The sequence below is a fragment of the Solea solea genome, chromosome 7 (assembly GCF_958295425.1).
Source record: "Solea solea chromosome 7, fSolSol10.1, whole genome shotgun sequence".
Lineage (NCBI taxonomy): Eukaryota > Metazoa > Chordata > Actinopteri > Pleuronectiformes > Soleidae > Solea > Solea solea.
The window spans coordinates 12,081,840-12,104,735 of NC_081140.1; the positions used below are offsets into that span (position 1 = coordinate 12,081,840).

General features: G+C 40.6%; 2 protein-coding genes across 13 annotated transcripts in view; both read left to right on the forward strand.

Moving 5' to 3' along the window:
* The window catches only part of scn4ba (sodium channel, voltage-gated, type IV, beta a), a 204,280-nt gene that overhangs the window by 15,017 nt on the left and 166,367 nt on the right, over nucleotides 1–22,896 (forward strand). The window lies entirely within an intron of this gene.
* Nucleotides 7,799–22,896, forward strand: part of mecom (MDS1 and EVI1 complex locus) — a 129,165-nt gene continuing 114,067 nt past the window's right edge. For all 12 annotated transcript variants that reach the window (XM_058633543.1, XM_058633549.1, XM_058633544.1 and 9 more), the window contains exon 1: nucleotides 7,799–7,950. In XM_058633543.1, coding sequence (XP_058489526.1) covers nucleotides 7,914–7,950 — 37 coding nt within the window. In that variant the 5' untranslated portion in view covers nucleotides 7,799–7,913. The remainder of the gene's footprint in view (nucleotides 7,951–22,896) is intronic.

Below are 22,896 nucleotides of genomic sequence, written 5' to 3' on the forward strand. Positions count from 1 at the left end.
TATGTAGACATAGTTAAGACGACTTGCTTAAGTAAATAATGAGCAGTTAAAATGGGGACGAAAGGTAGTTTAAGTGACTTGGCCGTAGCATAGTTGTTGGTGGCAAAAAGAGAAGATTTCCACTTAGTGACAGTTCTTTGTGCAAGCATGTCTTGAAGATGAGGATGAAGATGAGCCTGAGGATGTCAGAGGGACATAGCCAGACTGGTTCAAGATCATAGGAAGGCAACAGTAACTCATGACAGTGACCACTCTCTTGAATGCACAACCCATTGAACTTAGAAGCAGGTGGTCTCCAGCAGCAGAAGACCACAGCAGGTGCCACTGCTGCCACTATGTGTCCTGTGTACATAATACAAAGCACAGTGAGTGGATATTCAATAATATTCATAAAACATTATCACCCAAATTATTTAATAATGATATTCCACGGCATGAAGTACTATTTTGGGGCTTTTAAAGGGCACATTTTAAAAATACAAGTATTACGTAATAAATAGACCGACACAAATACAAAAAAAATATATATGCTCATGTTTAATTCTAAAACTTGTGTTTTTGTGTTGCATTGTTCGCACTGTTAACGGTTTAACTGACGCCAAAGACATTTTTAAATAGTGAGCTGTTCGCGATTCAATTACAAATTGTAGTGCGTTAACGTCCTGCTGTAACGTGATTTCCGGTTCCGGGAGCTGCCGCTATCAACGTAAAAAAACAACAAAAAAAAAAACGTTTTAGTTACGTTAGTGCTGAAGGGCTTATTGTTTGTTTGTTTTGTGGATTCAGAACAAAAGAAACAATTGTTCATTGCTTGGATTAGCAATGGTGACGTCAAAACAGACGTTAATGATTGGAAGAAGTGATGCCACCTAATCAAAGTACGACAGGTGTGTATGTAGCCTAAACGCGGCTAACTTTAGCCAAACATTTCACCAAGTGTTGAGCAACAAAAACAGACCTCGTGTCAGCTCCAAAATGAACAATTATGTAAACGTGTTGTCACAATAGACTCATGTTGTGTTGTGTAGGCAATTCACGTAAAACTATATCTGTTTTTTGTTTCGTTTGTAAAGTTTGTTTTACTCGCTTAACATGTAATACATATATTTCTAACGAAAATAACAATACCAAAAAGAATGAAAAGAAAGAAGAAAAATCTTATAATATCTGTAATATAGCCCTTCTTTCACAATACACAACTTATATATACAGTGCTTAACACATTTAAAAGACGACCACCTAATGTAAGGTTTATGTCACAGCTGCTCTAAATTAATAGCATTGGTAATTATCAAAATAATTTTGGTACAGTATGAAAAAGCTATCTTCACTGAAATTTTATTTTAATGCTAAAATATAATTATTATTGTTATCCACAAATGTACTTGTTGTTGTTGTTTTACAAAAAAAAGTAAAGCACATAGTTATTTACTTGCATTCCTGAACAGAAAAATGACTTGTACTGGTTAATGACTGACTTCTCAGAGAAGTCAAGTGAGCCGGCTCACATTTGGGTATAAAAAGGTGTGTTCACTTTGTTATATGCCAAATAAATAACAATAACATTCTTAGTTTTACACAAGTTTTGAAAATATTTCAATATTTATGTTCTCTTGTGGAATAGGTGGTGGAATAGAAAATGTGTTAATCACTATATTTTTTTTTAATAAAAAATAGAAAGAAAAAACAATACATGGAAATATAACCAAATTAAAGTATAGTTAAGTAAATATAAATGTATGGATATATAGATATACATCTTTATGACTTCTTAAATATTGTAATTGATTGTGATTTCTTTTTGTTCCTAACCTTAATTCATCCGGTAATACCAAAGACTCCCTTTCAACCACTTCCAAAACCTGATCCAGCTCTTTCCCACTGTAAAATAAAAATAATCAGCAAATTTGAGCTCCTTGAATATGTTAACCAGATTATTAATATATAAGATGAACAGTGTTGGTCCCGAAACAGACCCTTGCAGCAGCCCACATCTGATTTTTTTTGTTTGTTTGTTTTAACTGTACAGACTGTTTACTGTCTTCTAAGTAACTTCTTACCCATTTATGAGCCACCCCTCTGATTACATATTTATGCAGTCCTTAAAAGTATGCTGTGATAAATCCTCAAACTGATATGTCACTGTATTTTCAATTGGTAGTTAATTGGTGCTCTGTTTTTGTATATCTATATCTTTTGTATATCTATCTTATATCTATCTATATATCTTTTCTTTATGTTCTTGGGGTCTATTCATATATTCTACCATATCTTTCATCTATTTGGAAAACAATATGAACTTTTGTCCGAGGTTGACGCTGCTGATGTGTCAGCAAATGGCCTTGAGGGAAAACCTCAGCTAAAATGTCATCAAAAAGACAGATGTTGCCAATAACACTAATGGTTCTTATGTTATAGTCTCCCAATAAGCCATGATAACGTGACATTGCACCATATTGACAATGATTGATTTGTCCTGAGTGTGAAGTATCTAAAGGCTAGGCTTTCTATTAATTTAAGTGTTTGTACTTATGAATCAAAACTCTGCATCCAGCCATAAACCTGCAGCTGCTCTGCATTATAGAAAGTACTTACTAGAGCTGCATGATATGCTAAAATAAAACCTAATACCTTTTTGTAATTTTTGCATCAGGATTTATAATTTTTATGAAAATTCATGATTTGTTATATTATTTGTTTGATATAGTGAATTTCTGCAGTACTGCAGAGTTTTATCATAATGCTATTCATTCATTTAAATACTTCTTGTGTCTCTTCATATGGATATTGCACTTGGTGATATTGTGATTTTGATTATTTTGTGACTAAACTGTGTAGCCTTACTGCTGCATAATTCATTTAGATTTTGGTACTGACTACTTTCCTCTGTTTTTATATTTAAAACATATAGTGCGACTGGAGAAAACGATGTATTCTACTGCATCCCCTCTCCCGTGGGTATCTTCAGTCTTCTGTTGTCATTGAGGTAAGACAAACTAATGATGCAGATATCTTGGAGAGACGGGCGTGATTTTGACGGGGATGTTACAACCGCTAAAGTAGTATCTATATTGTTCATAGAGAGCAACATATTGATTTTTATCACGTCTGTTTTAAGGTCTATCGAGTGGTGTCGTAAGCACTCAATGCTACAGCCACTGTCAAAGGTTATTGACCAGTTTTCTCTCTCTCTACGCCCTAAGCATCCCATCCATCTGTATGTCCTTTTAATTGCCCCGCAACCGGGAACCTGACAAGGATCCCACTGTCTGCTGTTACTGGAAACAGAGATAAATAATCTTGATAGACTGTACCATTGATTACTTGTCACATCTCTCTGTTGACGATACCAGTGCAAGGGGAACATCAGTTGGAATTGATCGGGATGAGTTTGTACCTTGAGTCGTGTGTGTGTGTTCCAGGTATTACACATGTTGTGGGGACCTAAATCTATTTACACACTCACATGATGGGGACTTGTCCTCCTTATGGGGCCAAAAAACTAGTCCCCATAATTTTAAGTTTTACATTTTAAGGTGAAGACATGTATGGTTAGGATAGGGTTAGGTTAAGCTTGGGTTAGGGTAGTAGTTATGGTTTATGTGTGTGCAAGGGAAAACCCCTCTCATCAAGCAGTCCTTAGAGATAAATGTGTCTGTGGCCAACACCAGGCCTATCAATACTACTTCCACAAATTGTCTCTGGAACTCATCGTAATCTGTCTCCCATGCTGGATACCGAGTCCAGAAGCTGTTGTTAAAATGCACTTTTCTTCAGTACAAGCCAGCTCAGCTCATTAATCTGTCACATGCTACCCTCACTTTCTTCACTTGATCCATACTAAGCTTCCAAATGATAAATAAAAACCCACAACTTCTGTTTTTACTCACCACAAAAGATAGGATTTACAAGAATAGGCTATTATTATTAGTATTATTGTTGTTAATGTTGTTGTTAGTTTTTTTAAGCATTATTTGTTTTTGTTTTTTTTAATTACAGCAGGGCATGTCATGTAAATGTTACTTTCTTATCAAGTCACTCAACTCGCATTATGCAAACACTTTTGAAAAGGCCACTAGAGGGCGCAATAGTATAAGAATTTTAACAGTCATAGGCCGGCTGCCTTTGCCTCTGCTTTAAGAGGACGAACCACCCCCAGACCACATCTTGTGGTCTCTGTGCTTCATGTTCGACGCCTCACGATTTAAATAATTGTATTAATTTAAAAGCCACTTAATTCAATATTTGTGACTTTTATTTTGTGCTCCAGGCCATTTCTGCGTCCCGTTATTCATTCGCACACAAATGGCATAAAATGTGGTGGTGTTCTTTGTTTTTTTGCATCTTATTACAGTCCGCAATTATCATGAAGAAAACATGATAATCATATTTGGAGTAGTTTCAGATATTGCACGTGTGGCTTTTTTGGACAAAGTTATTAGAAATACTATATTAATACTATATTTTATGAGATCCAAAAGAAATGTGATCCTTCATATCATTTTATAAATATGGTGTCAATTAACATGATAACACCACGTACATTTTGACTAAAGCATCTTTTTTTTTTTTTTAAAGATCCTTAAATTAAACGTATAATGTACGTGTTTTTCCCCCTTTGCTTGTCTATCTTTTATTTATACTCCTAAATCCTCTGCACGTAAAATGTGTCTTGAACCATATGTTTCCTCACACGGATGTGTTTTTCAGTTTGCTCTTTAGAATCGCACTTAAGCAAAGCATGACTTTAACCCCTATGACGTTTCTTTCATTTTTAATTATGATGTCAAAACGACTTCATTTATTAAATACAAATTTAAAGGTGGGTGTTGAGTTACACAGGCTGCTACAGTCTCACTGGCTTCTGCAATCTCTGATTTTATATTTTATTTTAATCATGAAGAACTGATGATAACTGTATTTCTCCATCTTAGTCAGCATTATTTCTTTTCATCTTTGGCAGCAAGTGCGTTTGATTGGGTCGAGAATTCTCCACACAGGGGGCAGCACGTCCTGGGCCAAAAAGTCATTGCAAGTTCTCATACTATAAAGTAGAACATTCTAATTATTATTAGTTATTTATATTCGCCAAGTCGTTGTGATAATAGGTTGTAAAAAATATAAATTTTCATTCCAAACACAATTTGTCTAAAATTCAGTAGGCCTGGCCAAGACACAACGTGGGCCTCCAGTGTTGAAATGTTGTATTTCTTCTTCGTGGTTTTTATGTTTCTACTTATTTAAACCAGATTGTATTGTTAGAGATGTTCAGAAAATTCTTATTTATAAAATGTTTTATTTAGTTGATTCTGAGGCGCGTGTTTTTTTTTTTTTATTTATTTATTTAATAATTTAAATGGCATGAAGTCCATACCTCGTGCGAAGATTTCACTCATTTTATTATTTATTATTTGTAGACACGGGACGGGTTCGGTTGGACGAAACCGTGATAAATATCCCTGTTGATCACTTGATTGATTACCTTTCTCAAAGGTCACGCGGGCGCTGGTAATTTCCTTACGCCGGAGGCTCCCTTTTCACTTTTAGTCTGTGCCTCTGCAGCCTCACCACGCATCATGTTTTCCCTTTAACCCTTTAACAGCTGGACACGGTCCTACTGTAAAATAGCCTCATCAAGCACAGACTCTCTTTGAATCAACATTTATTTATTTTCAAACATAGATGCACGATATAACTTTACTCGCTTTAAAAAACTAAAATAACGGGTGTTTGTTTGAGAATACAGCAACAAATGCAACAGTATAAGGTAATGTTTTTTTTTTTTTGGTTTGTACTCACATCTGGGTCTCGAACCCAATTAATTTCTAATAATTACCAGCCACGGGGCTGCGGGGATCTCCGCGCCGCTCCGCCCTGCCACCGGGTTCAGCGGATCATAATAAAATATGTATTGAAAGTGCTTCAGATGGGAGGGGGAGACGAGGGAGCGAGGAGTGAGTTATTGCGGTGAATGAAAACTGTTTCCATTTAGGCTAATTGAGCGCGCCGCCTGAAGCGCTCTCTCTCTCTCTCTCTCTCTTTCTCTCTCTCTCTCTCTCTCTCTCCGTGTATAACGTGCGTGTGCACGCGACGCGCCACTCTCTGAAGAGGCGCAACTCACTTAATAGCACCATTTATGTCATTACAGTAGAGGTAGGGTGAGGTGCGAGCACAATAAAGCATCATTATTAACCTCTCCTAACTCTGGAAATGGGGAACAGCGGTTCAGAAGAAGCCCCAGTTTAGTTTAGTTTAGCTTAGTTTGACTGTTTTTTTCTATTATTGTATGTGCATCTACATTTCATAAACATGCAGATCTAATGTTGCATTATCATTATTATTTCAGGGGCTAACGGGAACATGTCTTCGCGGTGTGGACACTGCTTTGGTGTTTGCTCAGCGCTTATTTGCTCATATGCTTGATTTTATTTTCCATGACAATGCATGATGTCAGGACTTCAATCAGGTCCCAACACACTTTGGAATCGATAGCTACGAGTTCACAAGCCACTAAAGAGTTCACCTGCAAGGTCACTGTGATCTCATGGATCTAATTAATTGCCATTTACTTTAATTATAGGCCGTTCCTATCAATGGACCTGTAGATTATAAACCTGCTTGGTATCAATGCTTGGCGACTCATTTTTCATAACGAAAATTAAGGGGGGGGGGGGGGGTGGTTGGAGAAATCAATGATAAGAAATCATGATTGGCTGCTTTTGTGTGTGACTGATACTCTATTCTGCTGATGTGACTCAGTATCCAAATATGCCTCTATAAAAATGTTTATGTGATAACAGCAGACATGCAGTGATTTTATTGACTTTTAGTGCTTGAATGGCATGCATTTATGAGTGCGGTCATTTTTCTTCAAATCCACAGCGAAAAAAGGTTGATGGGAAACATTATTCCAACCCACTGAGATGAAGGTTTGCTCCTCAGTCTTTTTCTTCTCTCTCCTTTTTTTTGCCTCTTATTTGATAGAGAGTTCTTCTTTCCAACTCAGGTCTAAATCATTGCTACTGAGCCTTAAGTAAACACCAAGTAATAATGAAATTTACATGCTGCAACAGAGACAAAGTGGCGCTGATATTGAGCACTTTACTATAATAATCAGAGAGAGGGAGAGGATGTGGGAGGGGAAGTTTTTCATTCATTTTCTCCATACATACCCAAAACACGAAAAAAAATGGATAACGTCTTTAATAACTGTACAAGTGAAACATGATCAATGTGACTTAACTTGAAAGGAAAAATATGCGCAACCCTGAGAATAAGGATTGTTAAAATAATATCAATGCCCTCGGTTGCTGGTCATATTGCCAAAAACATCCGTCGTGTTTAAACATCGCTCCCCACAGTCACCCTTAAAAAAAGAAAGAACATACATTTAATGACAAATAAAAACAATTCAATAATTAATAAATGATAGCTTCCGCATGGGTTGTTGATTGAGTTGATTTTAACCTGCACTGGACGCGGCTCAAGTGCAAAGTTTTCTCACGTGCTAAATAAACAAGGACACGCGGCTGTGATGTGTGAGGATACAACCTCGAAGGGCATGTTTTCTTCTCCTTCCTCTTCTTTTTGCAGTGCGCCCCTCTTTCTCCCTCAGTAGTGAACACTTGAAAAGTTGACGCGGAAGGAGATGTCCGCGATGCGCCCCGCATCCTGACCAGATCAGGTTAATTTCAAAGTGATAAATCGTCCCAAACTTTTTCTGGCACTTGCTGCCGGCAGATCTGGGGTTGGGGGGCTGTGCGCATGTGCGAAGGTGTCCCAGACTGACAATGCTGGAGAGATAGCACGTTTGGATTGAGAAACCCCGAGAAAAGGACAGAGAAAAAACAAAAAAAGGAGGAAAAAAGATCCAAGAAAAAATCCAAACAAACCCACGCCGAGAGACTGGCAGCATGAGGTCCAAAGGCAGGGCACGGAAACTGGCCACGAGTAGGTGCAACATCCCTTTCTTTTTTTCCTTTTGAAACATGCCGTCTCATATATATATATATATATATAGATATACCTATGTACTGTCGCTGTTGTCACTGCGTCTAATAGTTTCTGTAACGACTTCATCTCTGTTGAGATGCATGATGTCAATGATGATATTGTCGCGAGGAAAAAATCAAAAAGAAACGCTGTCAGCAGAGAAGCGTAAAGTTTAAAGTTGAGGGAGCGACGGAGGAACTTTCTGCGGGGCGTCCGCTTCACTATTGGAATTGCTGGTTGCATGTAGTGGGCGCTGTAGTGTATTATTGTAGGTTAAAAAATCCAATGTCCTGTGCGTCGTCAGTTGTATTGCAGTAGCTGCACGGTGCTGCAGTGAGAGGGGACGCTCGTCTCTTCAGTCTGCAGGAGCAACTTTAGGGGGAAAACGCAGATTGGTGGAGAGAAACAAGGAGAAAAGGAGGATTTAGACAGGAATGGTAATTTTTTTTTCAGTGAGGGGAAACTTCTTTTTAATTCTGCTTGTGTGTCTGAGGCATCGACTTCATTCCGACCTCATAATAATGCGTACTGTGTGTCTGGACTTGTATATATGTACCGTTCTGTAAAAAAAGAAAAGAGAAAAAAAAGAACCTTAATCAGACTGTTTTAATTGTTTGTTTATGTGCTCCAGTTTTACACTTCACTGTTATTTGACTGTTGCGGTTTCTCACTCTGTTTTTGAAATTCATTAAGGCTAAAATAACACTCTCAAAAGATTGCTAGTCTTTGATTAGATTGTTATTAAATCGATTCAATGAATTGCAACAACCGTAAGAATGTATGCAAGATGATTTATTTCGCTGTTCGTTCATCCCATTTTCTGCAGTCAATTATGAAAAAGGAGTATTTGTTTTAATCAAGCTCTTAGCGTTGTAAAAGTGTGTGTGTGTGTGTGTGTGTGTGTGTGTGTGAGAGAGAGAGAAATTTAACTTTAACGCTGACGTTTAACCAGTGGGGGTCCAACTATGAAATGCACACCATTGTGGAGTTGTATTAAGTTGTTTGTTGGTTTACTGATACATTTCTGTATTTATTTTCGAAAACCATTGAGAGTCAGAGGTGTCAGAGCCAGAATATGAGCAGCTCATGATACAGGACTGACATAAGTTTCATATACAATGTTTTGAACGACATCATTATTTCTATAGGGTCCAGACTTTAGTGCCTCCTCTTGCACGAAGACCTATATTTTTTGACTTTAAATAAATAGATGCAACACACGTCTACCATGATTTTTGACATTTAATGCCGTTAAATAAGTAGCATGTTATTGAGAAGGTGTAACAAGTGATCAAATTAAAAAAGTGTCTCACAAACATGGGAAGTTTATTAACCATAACTTATTAAGTACTTGTGGCTATATATTGACACGTAACAGTTATTCAAATGAATTCAAATATTCGTTAGGAATTGCATCTGTTTTGTAAAAGCGTAATACACATTATACACATGCATCAATATGTAGAATATTGATAGTATATGTATTAATACGGTGTATTTCAACCATTTATGGGTGATGGATTTTGGCACCTAGTTCAAGTAGGCAGGTCATCATCAGCAAAAGCAGCATCATCATCATCATCATCACCACCATCACCATCAGAAAACATTTGTATTTCTTCCTCGCGGCCCTCAGGTTTGCCTCAAACGTAAAACACAAAACGTTGCTTGATTGTTTGTATTTCGGAGTATATTCTGCACCCAAAGGCGAAAGATCAACAACTGCACCAACTTTATTTGGAAACCACTCAAGTCACTGGGAAATTATATAGGATGGAGTCCATTATTCGTCGTGTATTTAAAGGTTATTATGGGGATATTTCTACCTCTTAAGTCAGAATAGAGGGGGGAATGTTGTACGTCCCCGGAGGAGCGGGCCCACTCTGGACCACAGCCAGCTCTGCACTGTGTCAACAGTGAATATTTAAATTCCCAGACTCCTCATAAGGGCTCTGCTGGTAAATGTGTTCAGTGTGTGTGTGTATGTCCGGAGAAGTCGTGTTAAAACGGGCATGTGCGGGGCCAACTTGCAAAACGGTTGTGTGATTAAAAAAAGGAGAGAAGGTGTATGTAATGGAGGAGGTGGATTGATGGGGCGAACTGATTAGTCCGCACGTCCAGATGTAATGCGGTGCGCCACAGGACTCGCTCTTGCTTCCCATCTAAGTTTAGCCAAGGCGCGCAGGCCGCACGCACCCCGCGGTGGATTGTGGTGCTCCGAATAGATGGAGAGGGGGGTTTCGATGAGTCTGATCTCGGTGTAGACCTAATTAAACACCCACTTAACATATTTGCGTCTCAATAAAAACTATGTCACGTATAATTCGTTGAGAGGGGCTTTGATATACTTAGGAGAATTTAAATAACGATTACCTCACACAATCCATTTAAGACTAATGTTGGGATTTGCAGATCTCGTTATGTAATAGAAAAAAGGTTTATTTAAATGATCATATGCTACAAAGAAGTGACATTGACCATGCACATGTCTGCAGGCATCATGTGATCGTTTTTCACAACAAGTCTTTATTCACTTGCTTTGCCTGACATAATATAATATTATTGGCTGTAATTGTTCCAGATTAATTATTTTCACAGTGACACAAAAGTTTTACATTTGCGCGTGCACGTGTACATAGTGTAGGGCTCGGTCGTCTCTCTTCTCTCCGCGTGCAGCTGAGGAGCGCGTCGTCCTCCTTCACATTGTGCAATTGGCCTGCACTTGTATGGCGGAGCTCATTAAAACGGTTAATGGATCGGTCCATTTAAAGGTGAGGGAGGAGCGGCCAGCGCGAGGAAAGTGTAATAGAGACCCTCATTATAGCAGTCCTTGTTGTCCCAAAGTGGAGCTGGTGCCATGCTCAGGACACAACTGTGCAATATTTAGGTTCAAGAATCACTGGGGCCTGTGGCAGTCACTTCACATCCAAGTTGTATTGGCTTATGTCAGTTATTGATATAAAAAAAAAAAATCGATATTCAAATATATTTGAATGTTGATGCTAAAGTAAAATAGTTTCCATCACTGGCAGTGTAACTGGGGTTTTAATGATTTTTGCTTGTGTTTTTATTTTTATTTTTTTAAGACCTCGGTGCAAGAGTTGCTGTGTTTGCCTTATAGAGTTGAAAGATAGTCGGGCGTGAAATGCTCACTTGCACTTGAAGAAAAAGCACTTGTACCATTGACACACAAATGCTTGTTGAGTAAAAGGTCTCTGTCAGTAGGAGTTAAGTTACATTTTCCACTTAAGTGTCGTGGCTGTGTAACAATTATGTGAGCTGCCTTTAGAAGGGTGTACAGCATGCGATCATGCAGTGCAGCATTTCTGCTTGTTATAGGGCGGCAGCTGAATGCTTGTCAAAAGCATATCAGAGACTTATATGTTCACAGATGGACATGCAGAATTTGTGAGTGTGTTAACCGTGTTCTGAGGTACAAGTGTGTGTGTGTGTGTGTGTGTGTGTTTTAGTGCGTTTTTCGGGTGGCGCAGGGGGAAGGTTGACTGTGACCCATGCCCTCTCATCTATCAACGCCCCCATCTGTCTGACATGTCATCCACTTTCCTCCTCTCTTGCGATGGGAGAAGGGTTCCTCTCTCCCTCCCTCTCTCAGAAAATTGGTCTTTTGGAAGGTCCCTGATGTTAATGAGTCGTCCAGGACTTGGTCTCAGGGCTGTAAACACAGAGCTGATGAGGTTAGTGGTTTGTTTATGTACTGTTGTCACCCGCTTGAAGGATGGCCCCTGTCCCAAGCAACTAGGGAGCTTCCAGGCCCCGTCATGGGTTCCCTCTCAGGCCCTGACACAGCAGCTCTGCCCCAGGGGCTTCTCTGCTGTCTCGACTCCCCCTTTTTCCAGCTGTGCTCCATGCTCTCCTCCATCTCAGTCCCTTTTTATGCAAGGAATTTCATAATGACAGAAAAAGCACACAAATAGGCAGTCAGTTTTTAAAATGCTATGCGTTTGTGGCTGATGAACAAGTAACAGTGCACAATGGCTGTGCGATAGTGTTTGTAGTTGTGAGTGTGTATGTCACGGTAAGGGGATGGGGGGCATGGTGCAGTAGCCCAGACACAGCAGTGTGGGAACACCAAGGGATGGATGAAGGCAGAGGAGGGTGGGAGGCGGGTGTGCAGCAACATGTCAAGCCTGGGAACGACTGCGTGTGTGTTTACCACAGGGAAACCGTACCAACACAGAACAATGAGAGCGCCGTACCCCTTCAAAATAAAAAAGGCATTTCTGCTTTCTTCTCCCCCCCCCAAAGGTCATGGAGTTAGAGATAGGGAGTCCACACAAAAGCCTCCTGTCTGTCGACAGTCTGGTCTGGCCCAGGACGGTGCCAAGGCTGAGGTCATTATCAACAGAGCACTCCCAAGCTAAGCATATTTTTATAGATTGTGCTTGTGTGTGTGTTTGCTGGAAAGGGAGGCGAGGGTGTGAATGTGCTTATTTGGTCGGGCCGACTGTGTGTACGTGCACGCTTTAGTGTATATGCACAAAAACAAAGGCTCTCTGCAGAGTACACAGCGATGTCAAATCCATGACGTGCCTCCATTTTCTCATCACAAATTGGTTCGAGATAAATGGCATTTTGCTGAGTTGAAAAGTTTACCCAGACATCAAACTGATTTGTGTGTCGTTATGATGTCTGAGAAGTTATAATGTTAACAGATTGCTGATGGGGCGGTTCGCCCGCGCTATTAATGAGGCAGCGGGAACCTACCACTCCTTGGCATGCTTTGAGAAGAGATGTCTGTTAGCTAATTAAAGAAACTCAATCACTTTATACTCCAATCAATTACCTGGAGCAGGTGGTAGAAACAGGGCCCGACACTCTGGCCTCATGTCTCACATCAGCTAAGTCACTTTTACTACATTGTCGAGTGCTTTTATGGAGAGGAAGACTGAACAACAAGCTCAATAGGACTTTGTTCTGATTAAGAATATGCATACTTTACTCTAGACTGCAGACACAACAGGCTTTTTTGTATGATTTTAGACATTTACACAACCCCAACTATTAAGAATAGGTTTGGAGGACAGTAAATGTAGTTAACAATTCCATTACAGTTGCCCATATTTTAATGACCCTTCTTAAATAACATTGGAATTCTTTTAAATGTAGGATAAACATCCTTGTCCTAGCTGAAGTCACATGGGTTTACTTGTGGACCTTTCTTTTTAATCACTCCTGGAGGGTTGAAGGCGAGAACAGTGTTTTTTTGTTTTTTTTTTTACTCTTACACACTGGAGGCAGCATGTAGCTATAAACAGGAATTACCCAACAATCGCTTTGTGAATGTGGTGATAACAGTGTGTTCTAGCACTGCTTGGGGATCTCCCTGGGTGGAGCAGGCTGGCCCGTGGGTTGGAAGGAGTGAGTGAATGAGGCACTCCGATTAAACGGGACAAAACAAGGACATTTGTTATTTACCATGTGAGGTGGAGGAGCACAGGACAGATACATTTGTGTTTTTATGTACTGTGTGTTCCTGTACACCTTTTATCTCCCCCTACTCTCCACCCCAAATTTCATCAAGAGGTGACATCTCTCACACACAGGGCAGGATAGATGACGAAGCATATGTAATCAAAGGTAGGGCCTTAGTGATAAAGTTTGTACTGCAACACATTTGCCTGATTGGATCTACTGTGTGTCACTGTGAATTCATTATTAATGACAAGACGCTCAAACTTTTCAAAGAAGTCTCCTGCAGAGATAGTGGAAAATGTTTTTTTTTTTTTAAATCTTTAAAACTAAGAATAAAAATGTTTGTACAATTTGTTTAAAGTGATGTGAACCAAATATGTCTTTGCTTGATTGAGTCATTATCAAGCGAGCAGCCTGATGGGTTATCGTTCCACGAGACATCAGTGTCTCCCTCTATGTTCCACTCGCGAGCCCATGTCTGAAAAACGGAAACGCCACATCCCTGTCCTCAAAGATTTGTCTTGATGACTTTCCCTCTGTGCATGTGTGCGTCTGTAAGCCATGCACCTTTCTTTGTGTATGCATGTGTGTTTTTGGTCAGCCAGGGTTGCAGCAGAGGAAAGAATGTGGCCGTGGAAAGGAATGCTGGTCTGATTAGCACTGCTTACCTGTAAGTGAACTGGACGTGCCGATGTGTGATGAGACCGAGGAAACAAGGGAACAATAGGACAGTAGAGATTCCTTTCCATGCTGCATTCCAACGATCCTGCAGCCGGGGCCCCCTGCTTAGGGCTTTGATGAACCCTTCTCGCAGCTTCCTGGGATTGTCGCTCCTCCACAAACACAAAAACATAAAGCGGTCCGTGAGCGGGCCAGGGAAGAGAGAGCATGGCCCTCCTCAGGATGTCCTGTTTTGATTAGCGTTAGCATCCTAAAAGCACCGTAGAAATATTATTCTAACACGTAGAAGAGCCCAGTGGTGACACATCCACTTCTTTCCACTCCGTGACCCCCAGGGTCAGATTCACCACAATGAGCTGCAGGAATCAAAGAGTTGCTCCTCACCCAGTGATATGACTGAGGAAATCATGTGAGGAAAACAAGGTGATAGAACACGATAGGGAGAGAATTCAGGGCCGTTTAACAGGTGGATGTTTGTCAAGCCAGTGCATTTAAGGATTTTCACAGAAAGACCTGCTGACATATAAATAGTATATCAGGTGCATCTTTAAAAATGGTGATTTATTCAGTGAGTAGCAAATATAGCTTAAAGAAAGCAGATGTTCCTCAAACAAGAAGGAGGTAGGGGGCTTTTTTAAGTAACAAAAAAACCAAAGCTGATATATTTGTGATTTTAAATTCACAATAACGACAAAATTACCTTTCAATCTCTGGGGTGGGACCATCAGTTCAAAAGAAAGGCAAAAGGTAATAATACTTCCAGTATATCCGAGTATTATAAATACTTAGATATCTTCATAAATTCATCAAAACAGTTTGAGTCCAAACATGTTGCTTTATTACTTTAAAGATATCCATGTATAATTATTATTAGTAGTAGTAATATTTACTTTTATTATATTCCTAATTAGATTTTCATTTGTTTGGGCTACCACTCACACTCTCTCCTTTTAAGATGGAAAGTTGTTATTGTCATTTGTATTCTTCCTTGTGAGCTTACTAACTTTTAAAATATATCAATGTCTATACTTTAATAGTAAGCTGCATTGTGAGAGAACTCATCCAAAATAAAACAGTAAAAAAGCTGCAGAGAAATTACACAAGTAGTTTTTGTTCCAATAGAAAATGTTTTCACTTGACTGAAATCCTAAATTAACTCATCTTTTCCTTTAAACAAGCACTGTAGTTGTGTATTTCGAGCAGCAGCTCTTCCATACAGTGTCCTCTTTCCGCAGCCAACTCTACGTCTTTTCTGTCTCCTGTGGAATCAGAGAGCAGTGAAGCATTGCAGCATGGTTTGTTGTTCTGCTGTTGCTTGAGGGCTTTAGTTTGACAGTAGGGCACCACTTTGTTCACCTCAGTGTCCAGAAGGGACCCCTAGGGGCCTCTGGGCCTGGATGTCTCTGTCAGGGCTGTGGCAGGACTGGGGCATTGGGCCCCCCCGCTGCTCAATGGGTCACTGGACAAGCTAATCGATTTTATCTCCGTTTCACACACCACATCAAACCCCTACTGGCCTGATATTCACATGTTCACTGTTCAGAGGATTAGGCTCCTTCCTTCTTCTGTCTATCTTTTTTTTCACTCTTTCAGTTTTTTCTTTCTCTTCCAACAAGTGTTTCTTATTTGTAACTTCTGTTTTGTCTACCACTCCTTTTGTAATTTATCTCCTTCCCTTCTATCTCCACGCCCCCACCCCCTTTCTGTGGGAGCATTTTAAATTTAGCCTCCATGCCCGTCTCCATGTTGGCAATCCCCTTGGGTGACGGCTGGTGGGCAAGAGGCAGAGGAGCCCTTGTTTTCTCGGCCATTCCTCTGGATGAAGCGTTGGAACAAGGGAATGAAAGCTTTGGGAAAGGTCTGGAAACTTCCCATTCATCAGTGTAAGGAGATACTGCGCTGACAGTTAGCAGACGGCCAGCCAAGTACAACACGGGACAGCCGCGTGGGCCTGCAGTGCTCGGCTCAACAGACAGACAGAGCTAGGCCAGACCAGACCAAACACCCCACTCATCTCCTCTATAAGGAAATAACATATGTTAGCATTTTAGGCATTTATTCTGATTCTCATGTGCAGAGTGACTGAAGTGCAAACAGTAGAATAAGTGAATGATTATGGGTGCAATCATAACTAATATGGTAATAAAGAGGAGCAGGGGGCGAGAAAGTTAAAGCATTGCAGACAAATAATCATCACATGGTGCCATTTAAGTAATGGAGCAAACTGTGGTGAGGTTCAGTTTTTTTTTTTTTCTGATTTAGCAAAAAGAAAAAGTTTGGTGCATTGTTAGTTTTGTACTTTCCCTATCCTCTCCCCTGTGTGAAAATCTAATATGTCCTTACTCTTTGCATGTCCCAAAAGCCACTGCACCAGGGCAGAATGCATGTATGCTCGCTGTGCCGTAATGTATTTATGAAAGTAAGACATTAACTCAAACACATGTTTGATTATTTATCGATCCATGTAAGACATTTATACACAACATACTTGGATACAAATGCAGACCGGCTCCCTGGTGAGATGGGACAGAGGATTGGCAGGACAGTGCATGGTGGGACATTGCAGGTGTGAGCCTGTGTCACTCTGCCCAGCCATTAATCGCTGCCATCTGACAGTTCAATCTACAAGGGACTGAGCAGAGCAGCCGGCTGGTTACCAGGGCAGGTCATTACTGAGCATGGAGGCAGCCAATCGCATCAGCGATCAATGACAAAGGCAGTAGAGGAGAAGAGAGCAAAAAGTGAGGGAGAAGTAGAGGGAGGTAGGGGTGAGAGAGGCAATAGAGATGTAGAGGTATGGCAGGATGAAGGCAGTTATGCTGCTGAAGGTCAGTTCTTGGTTGTGGAGTGGATGACAAACAGGCTGTCAGCCTCCAAGAAATGGAAATATTCATCCAATGCTGCACAACTTAAAATATGGCCTCTTGCTCGTGCACACACTTTAATGTGCACAGACACAGTCATTGCCATAGCAGCTTGATTGAGAATGCAGTAGGGGAATTTAGTGTGAACCATTGTTTTATGAATTCCATGTACAAGGTGTTGGCAGTGGCAGCTGCTCTTTTAGTGGTCAGTTTAGGACGCGCTGTGGTAAAAGTAAAAATCAGTTCATGAAAATGCCACATCTCCCCCCGTGGCTCCATCTCCGCTGCCCACCACGTTACCACGGGGACAGCTGCCATGGCAAGGTCTGTCCAGTGGTATTTACCTAGCCCCAGGAAGTTAAACACAGCCTCCCTCTAATAGAAGAAATTCCATGAGTTTAACAACATTTATCATATTTCATTACCCATCGGATGTCATTTTCAACTTCTCACCCATGTTTTTCCCCTCACACTTTTTCAAATAGAATGTTGATGATGGAATTAATCGCCTATGTGGGTGACAGTATTTGGCCAAGGCTCTGGTAAAACAACAAGGAGAGCTCTCTCTTCTCCCCAGGGGCCCAGAATAGCAGAAATGGTCGTTTATTCTGCACTATCTCTCAGCAAATCCACTGGATTTCTCTCTCAGACAGATTCACACACATACACACACAGAGTCCATCCCCGTGTGGACACCACTGAGTGATGATGAGTCATTATAGACAGGGTGCCCTTCGACCTCCTCCAGACTTTATGGATCACTCTCTGGCAGAATCATATTCCCTATTGCCAAGATTCTGTCCATCTGCCTGCCTGTCTGTCAGACAGTCAGGCCCCTTTAGTGTCTTTCCTTCTCTCTCCCATACTTTCCCTTACTCTCTCTCTCTCTCTCGCTCTCTCTCCTCTGAGTTTCACACACCAGTTCATCCCAGACATCTCTGTCTCTATTTATTTTAATAACAAACAGGAAAAATATCTCCATTTCCCATTACCAAATGTTTGAATTTGATCTTTTACACGCAGTCCATAGTGCGAATAATGTGAGCAAGTGTTGATTTGCTCAGATCATTTTTAGATGAACTTGAGAAAGACCTCACGAGTTGTCTGTTATCCAAGGGTGCGGTATTTTAGTGTCTATGCATCCTCGACAAAATATACTTCAGTGTTGAGATTGGCATGCAGGTCACTTTAGCTGAAGTCACATTAATCCAATCAATCTTTTTGTATCTAAGTGTTTTCCTCACATTTCGTTCCTCACTTGCATATGATCAGGGTAATTCATGTAAAGAGGAGCCGTGCAACAAGGGAAAGGAGAGGAAAGGAGTCAGTTTAGATTTCTACACATCCTTCTCTCCTCCTCTGTTAGTTTGTTAATCCAATAGCACCACTATATATGCCAGGGGTATTCTGTGTGGATCAGGCTGCTAATATGTTTGTTGTAGGCGCTAGCATTGATCCTTCACTCGACAAATGCAATTTGTTTGGCTTGATTTGATCTGCAGCAGCAACATATTTCCATGCAGGCGGGTGCATGTAAGCCTTCCATATAAAAGAAGTTAAACTGTTTTTGCGAAGGGAAACTCTATTACAGGTGTCCTGGACCAAGGGGCCCTGCTGTCTCTGATGAAATGCTCTTTGGGTGTTAATGCAATTCTGATTCCGCCTGGTCTGGAGACAGGCCACCTCTGGGGTTTTGAAACTGGCTCTGAAAGGTTGAAAACAAAGTCTGGATCTAAACCGTACAATTACAGTGGTGGAAACTTTGAAGGGCACTTCCTGATGTAGCATAGTAATCTCCTTTGGGACAACAGACAATGATTCTGTATAATTTTGGTGATGTTTTTGTGGAATAAGCGTTGTTGTATGTATGCACAGTGCATGTGACTGAAGTGGTACCATACACAGCAAATGATATATTGTGTGCCCTTGACATGGAACATAATACAAGCAGACTTGCTCCACCAGGATTGTGTCTCTGCATGACAATATGACAGACTTTTACTTTTGCTACAATCTTTGCAGTAGTTGTTGACAAAATTCAACAGTGACAACTTGGCATTCAGCAGCAGAGTTACTGGGCCTGTACAGATTAACACCAATGCCACTGCATGAACGACTTTCTTATAAACCAAGTTGACAGTCATTAAGGTAATATCTTTTTTATAGTTTCAGATATTACAACCCACTTATACCGCCACTCTATCACGTCCCTCGGCGTCACCTGACAGACGCACAAGGTACCCTTCCAGGTCTCCACTGGCAGTGCACTTAGATGCTCAGAGCAGAGCAGCAGTAAAATAGAGTGAGATTAGGGTTAAGGACCAGGAAAGGACTGAGGTTAGGGTTAGGATTAATATCCAGGTTAAGCTTAGTGGATATTCACTCTTGGCTCACACTCAGACTTTTATTTTATTAATGACATCAACACTTCCATTCCAATTCCAATACTAAGCCATAAATGGTTATTTATGATTATTAGTACTGGCTTGATGCTCACAGCAAAGTTAAGTGTGGATGAACACTCAGGGCAGCTGCTCCGAGCGCCCGGCGCGTCTCTTTTAGAGGCAGAAGGATACCCTGTGCATCTGTAAGGTTATGCCTAGGGACGTGACAGAGCGGCAATATATGACTGAGAATGAGCTGGATATTAACTTTATAATAAACAAAAGTGACAGATGCCACATATACAGCCACATACACCCAACTATAACCTGTCATTCATTTTCAATGCCAGTCCTAAAACATTACACAGTACAGCATGTATATTTTTAACTTATGGACAGCCGTATTTCTGCTCGATCCTTACTTTGAAGTGTCTTGAAATGTCCTGCTTAAAGCAGCATAAAGCGTAGTTTCCTATCCAATGCACATTAACAGAAAACCTCACGACAGTCTGCAGTTTTTTATATCGTTGAAAATACGGCTGCCCCTGCAAAACGAGTGACCCTTTTCAATCCCCTCGGTTCAGAGACGAGGGATACATGCTACCTGTCACATCGTCAGCTAGCCCAGGGCCCCACAGATCAAATACAGGTATGATTTATGTCCGCTGTCTCAGCCTTCACACTGCGCGTTCTCTTGCGTTGGAGTATTGGAGTTGTTGGTCAAACCCAACTGCAGGAGTAATTTGTCTCCTCACATGTGTAGGAGGCAAAGGGCAGAGGTCAGAGAAATGAAAATGACCAGACCTGACTTAATTGTTGTATCTATTTGCAGGTCGAGACAGGATGTCTATCTAAACGTCTATCTGTCTATTTGTCCATCTGTCTCACTTCGTTCGTGGCGCCATGTTTTGTGTCAGTGGGTCGAGACCCTCTGGCTGCAGTCAGCCATTATGGGCACTGATCTGAGCACAAAGTTCACCCAACAGATCTCTCTGGGCCAGATAGCATCACTATCACAACACACAGCTGGATTAAAACATTTTTTTTTGGTTTCACTAGAGCTTTAATTTTGGCCACACCCACATAAAAACTCCCTTTCAAAAAATACCAGAAAAGTTAATAGGTTTCAGATCAGGTGTCATTTCTGCAAAGTCTACAAAAGATGCTTTTCATATTTGATATTTCAACACCGTTTTTCCTTCGATGTCTTTGCCAGCTTGGCACATCTGACAGGGTTAAGCCGGTAAATAGTGGAGTGAAATGCTTCCTGCATGTAATTACATTTATCATGTATAATTAGGAAGTTCTGCTCTGTCTACTCATGATGACCCTTGACCTTGCGTGTGACAGTTGTAGGCTGGTGTTGCCAGACACACAAATGTGCCGTCCAGGTCGTGCTACTTAACCATGTCTGGTTTCCGTTCTAGCATCAGGTATCTAATGTTGGCTTTTAGTCTAAAGCCTTGTGATTCCAGAAACGTCTCTGTGATTCCTGCTTCACAGAGAACATGCCATTTGCACCAGACCTTTAGATTAAAAAAAACAAAAAACTACTTAAATAACATTTTTATACACATTATTGCACCTTTGCCAAAGTTGTTCTATTTGACAGATGTTTGGCACTTGATTGGACTTCAGCTTTTTCATTCTTAAACCATGTTGTACTTATACAGGTTTTTTTGCTTTTTTTGGATTCGATTGTATAGTGAAATGGGGCTTGGTGAAATAGCCAAAAATATTGTCACGATAATTCAATGCAGTCACTATTGATAATCATGATTTTTTTTTTTTTAAACCCTGAGATAATAAAGGGTAGTTTTGATAAAGGATAGTTTTGACTGTGAGTGAACACTGAAGAAACCAGTTAATTGTGGTTTTCAACTTCTCAATGGACAGAAAACAATAAACACTTGCTAAACAGAGAACAAATATTTCAGCAATTATGCATTGTGTCACAATATGTATGTACAGTCGGTATATAAACATTACATCATTATATAGAACCTTTGTTTAATTGAAGAAATAGTTATTGAGATATATACAGTATATTAGTGTATTATTGTCTAGCTCTATGCTGAGGATATGAAGGATGTGGTTAGAGCAACAGTTTTCAAGTCTCTCTAACCAGAGAAAAGCATTGCTTCCTTTTACTACAGTAGTGCAACACTAGCTTCAATACGGTGACTAACCCTTCAGGAACTGTATGGGTTCATTATTTTATACCTCTGCTTTGCAGAGTGAGTTCAAACCTTGGCCCCCAACACATGTTTTTCTCCATTTGTTGAATCTGTGTGAAAACACAGTGACATGGCATTACTTGGCTAATTATTTGAGCCCTGCTCTAAGTATTAGGCTTTCTTTCTCCCTTTGTTTCCTTCTCTGTGTCTTTCTCTCCTGTCCATTGCTTGGCCATTTGTTCTTCCTCCTCCTTTAGTGCTTGTACCCTTTTCGTGTTATAATTCCCACCTATTATTTCTGTCCCGGGCCCTCATTAGTCATGTCGCTGTCAGCCGCCAGCTGCAGACATGCACGTGCACGCACGCACACACAGACAAAAACGACACAACTGCACACATTCTTGCACATGCACAGGTATGGAAGTCATCAATGCAAGGTCAAAGGTCTGCCTCATTACCCAGCTTCAGTGAACACTTGGTGTGTTTTATGTACTGGTATTAGAAAGCAGAAGGAGGGAAATGAGGGAATGGAGAGGGGGGAACAGAAAGAGCAAGTTAATGAAGAGGACTGATGTGATTTTAGGACAGAAGGGGGGATTTTACAAAGAGAAGATGTTTCATATCACTGAAAAACAGATCCATATAGGTACAAGAGGGAAAAGTGATTGTTTTGGTGAAGATTTCAATTGATCTATGTCGGACTGTCGCTTATGCAGTGGAGGTGTCACTTTAAATGGGGCAGTCGCCATCATTGCCAAACCGCAGTATTATTTTGGTTTGCTTCGCCCATGCTTGTGCAGCAGTAGTTTCAACTTTTCAAGGGCCAGAGCAGCATGGTTTATGAGTTTAAACTCAAACAGTTCCCTGTTGCCTGTGTTTTTGTCAGACAGAGTGTACCCGGCAACACTGGACAGGTATCACATTTCCAACAATTTTGCAACTCTTGCTACAAAGTCCGCCATCACAGACACTGCTCTGCTAACTTCCTACAGAGCTCTGAATGTCACGTGACTCAGGTTGTTTACACTGGCATGTTGGCAGTAAAAGCCTCTGCAAAAACAAATGGCATCAGTGCTGGTTTCAAGCAGTCGGAGTTCATTGAGCACTTTAAATCCACGGAGATCGAGCAATGTATTGCAGAACTTGACAGACTGAAAATGACCGACCATTAAAGTACCCTTGTGGTGTTTTTCATGAGAATGGAAACAGCGAGATCAGATTACAGACCTGCAGTTTTTACACAGCTTCAGCCTTGTGATAAACTTTCCCTCATCCTAGTCTAGTGAACAATTAGTTAGAAATTGCAATAAAAGCGTGTAAGCATATAATGTATATCTGTACCTGATATGAAGTGATCATGACACA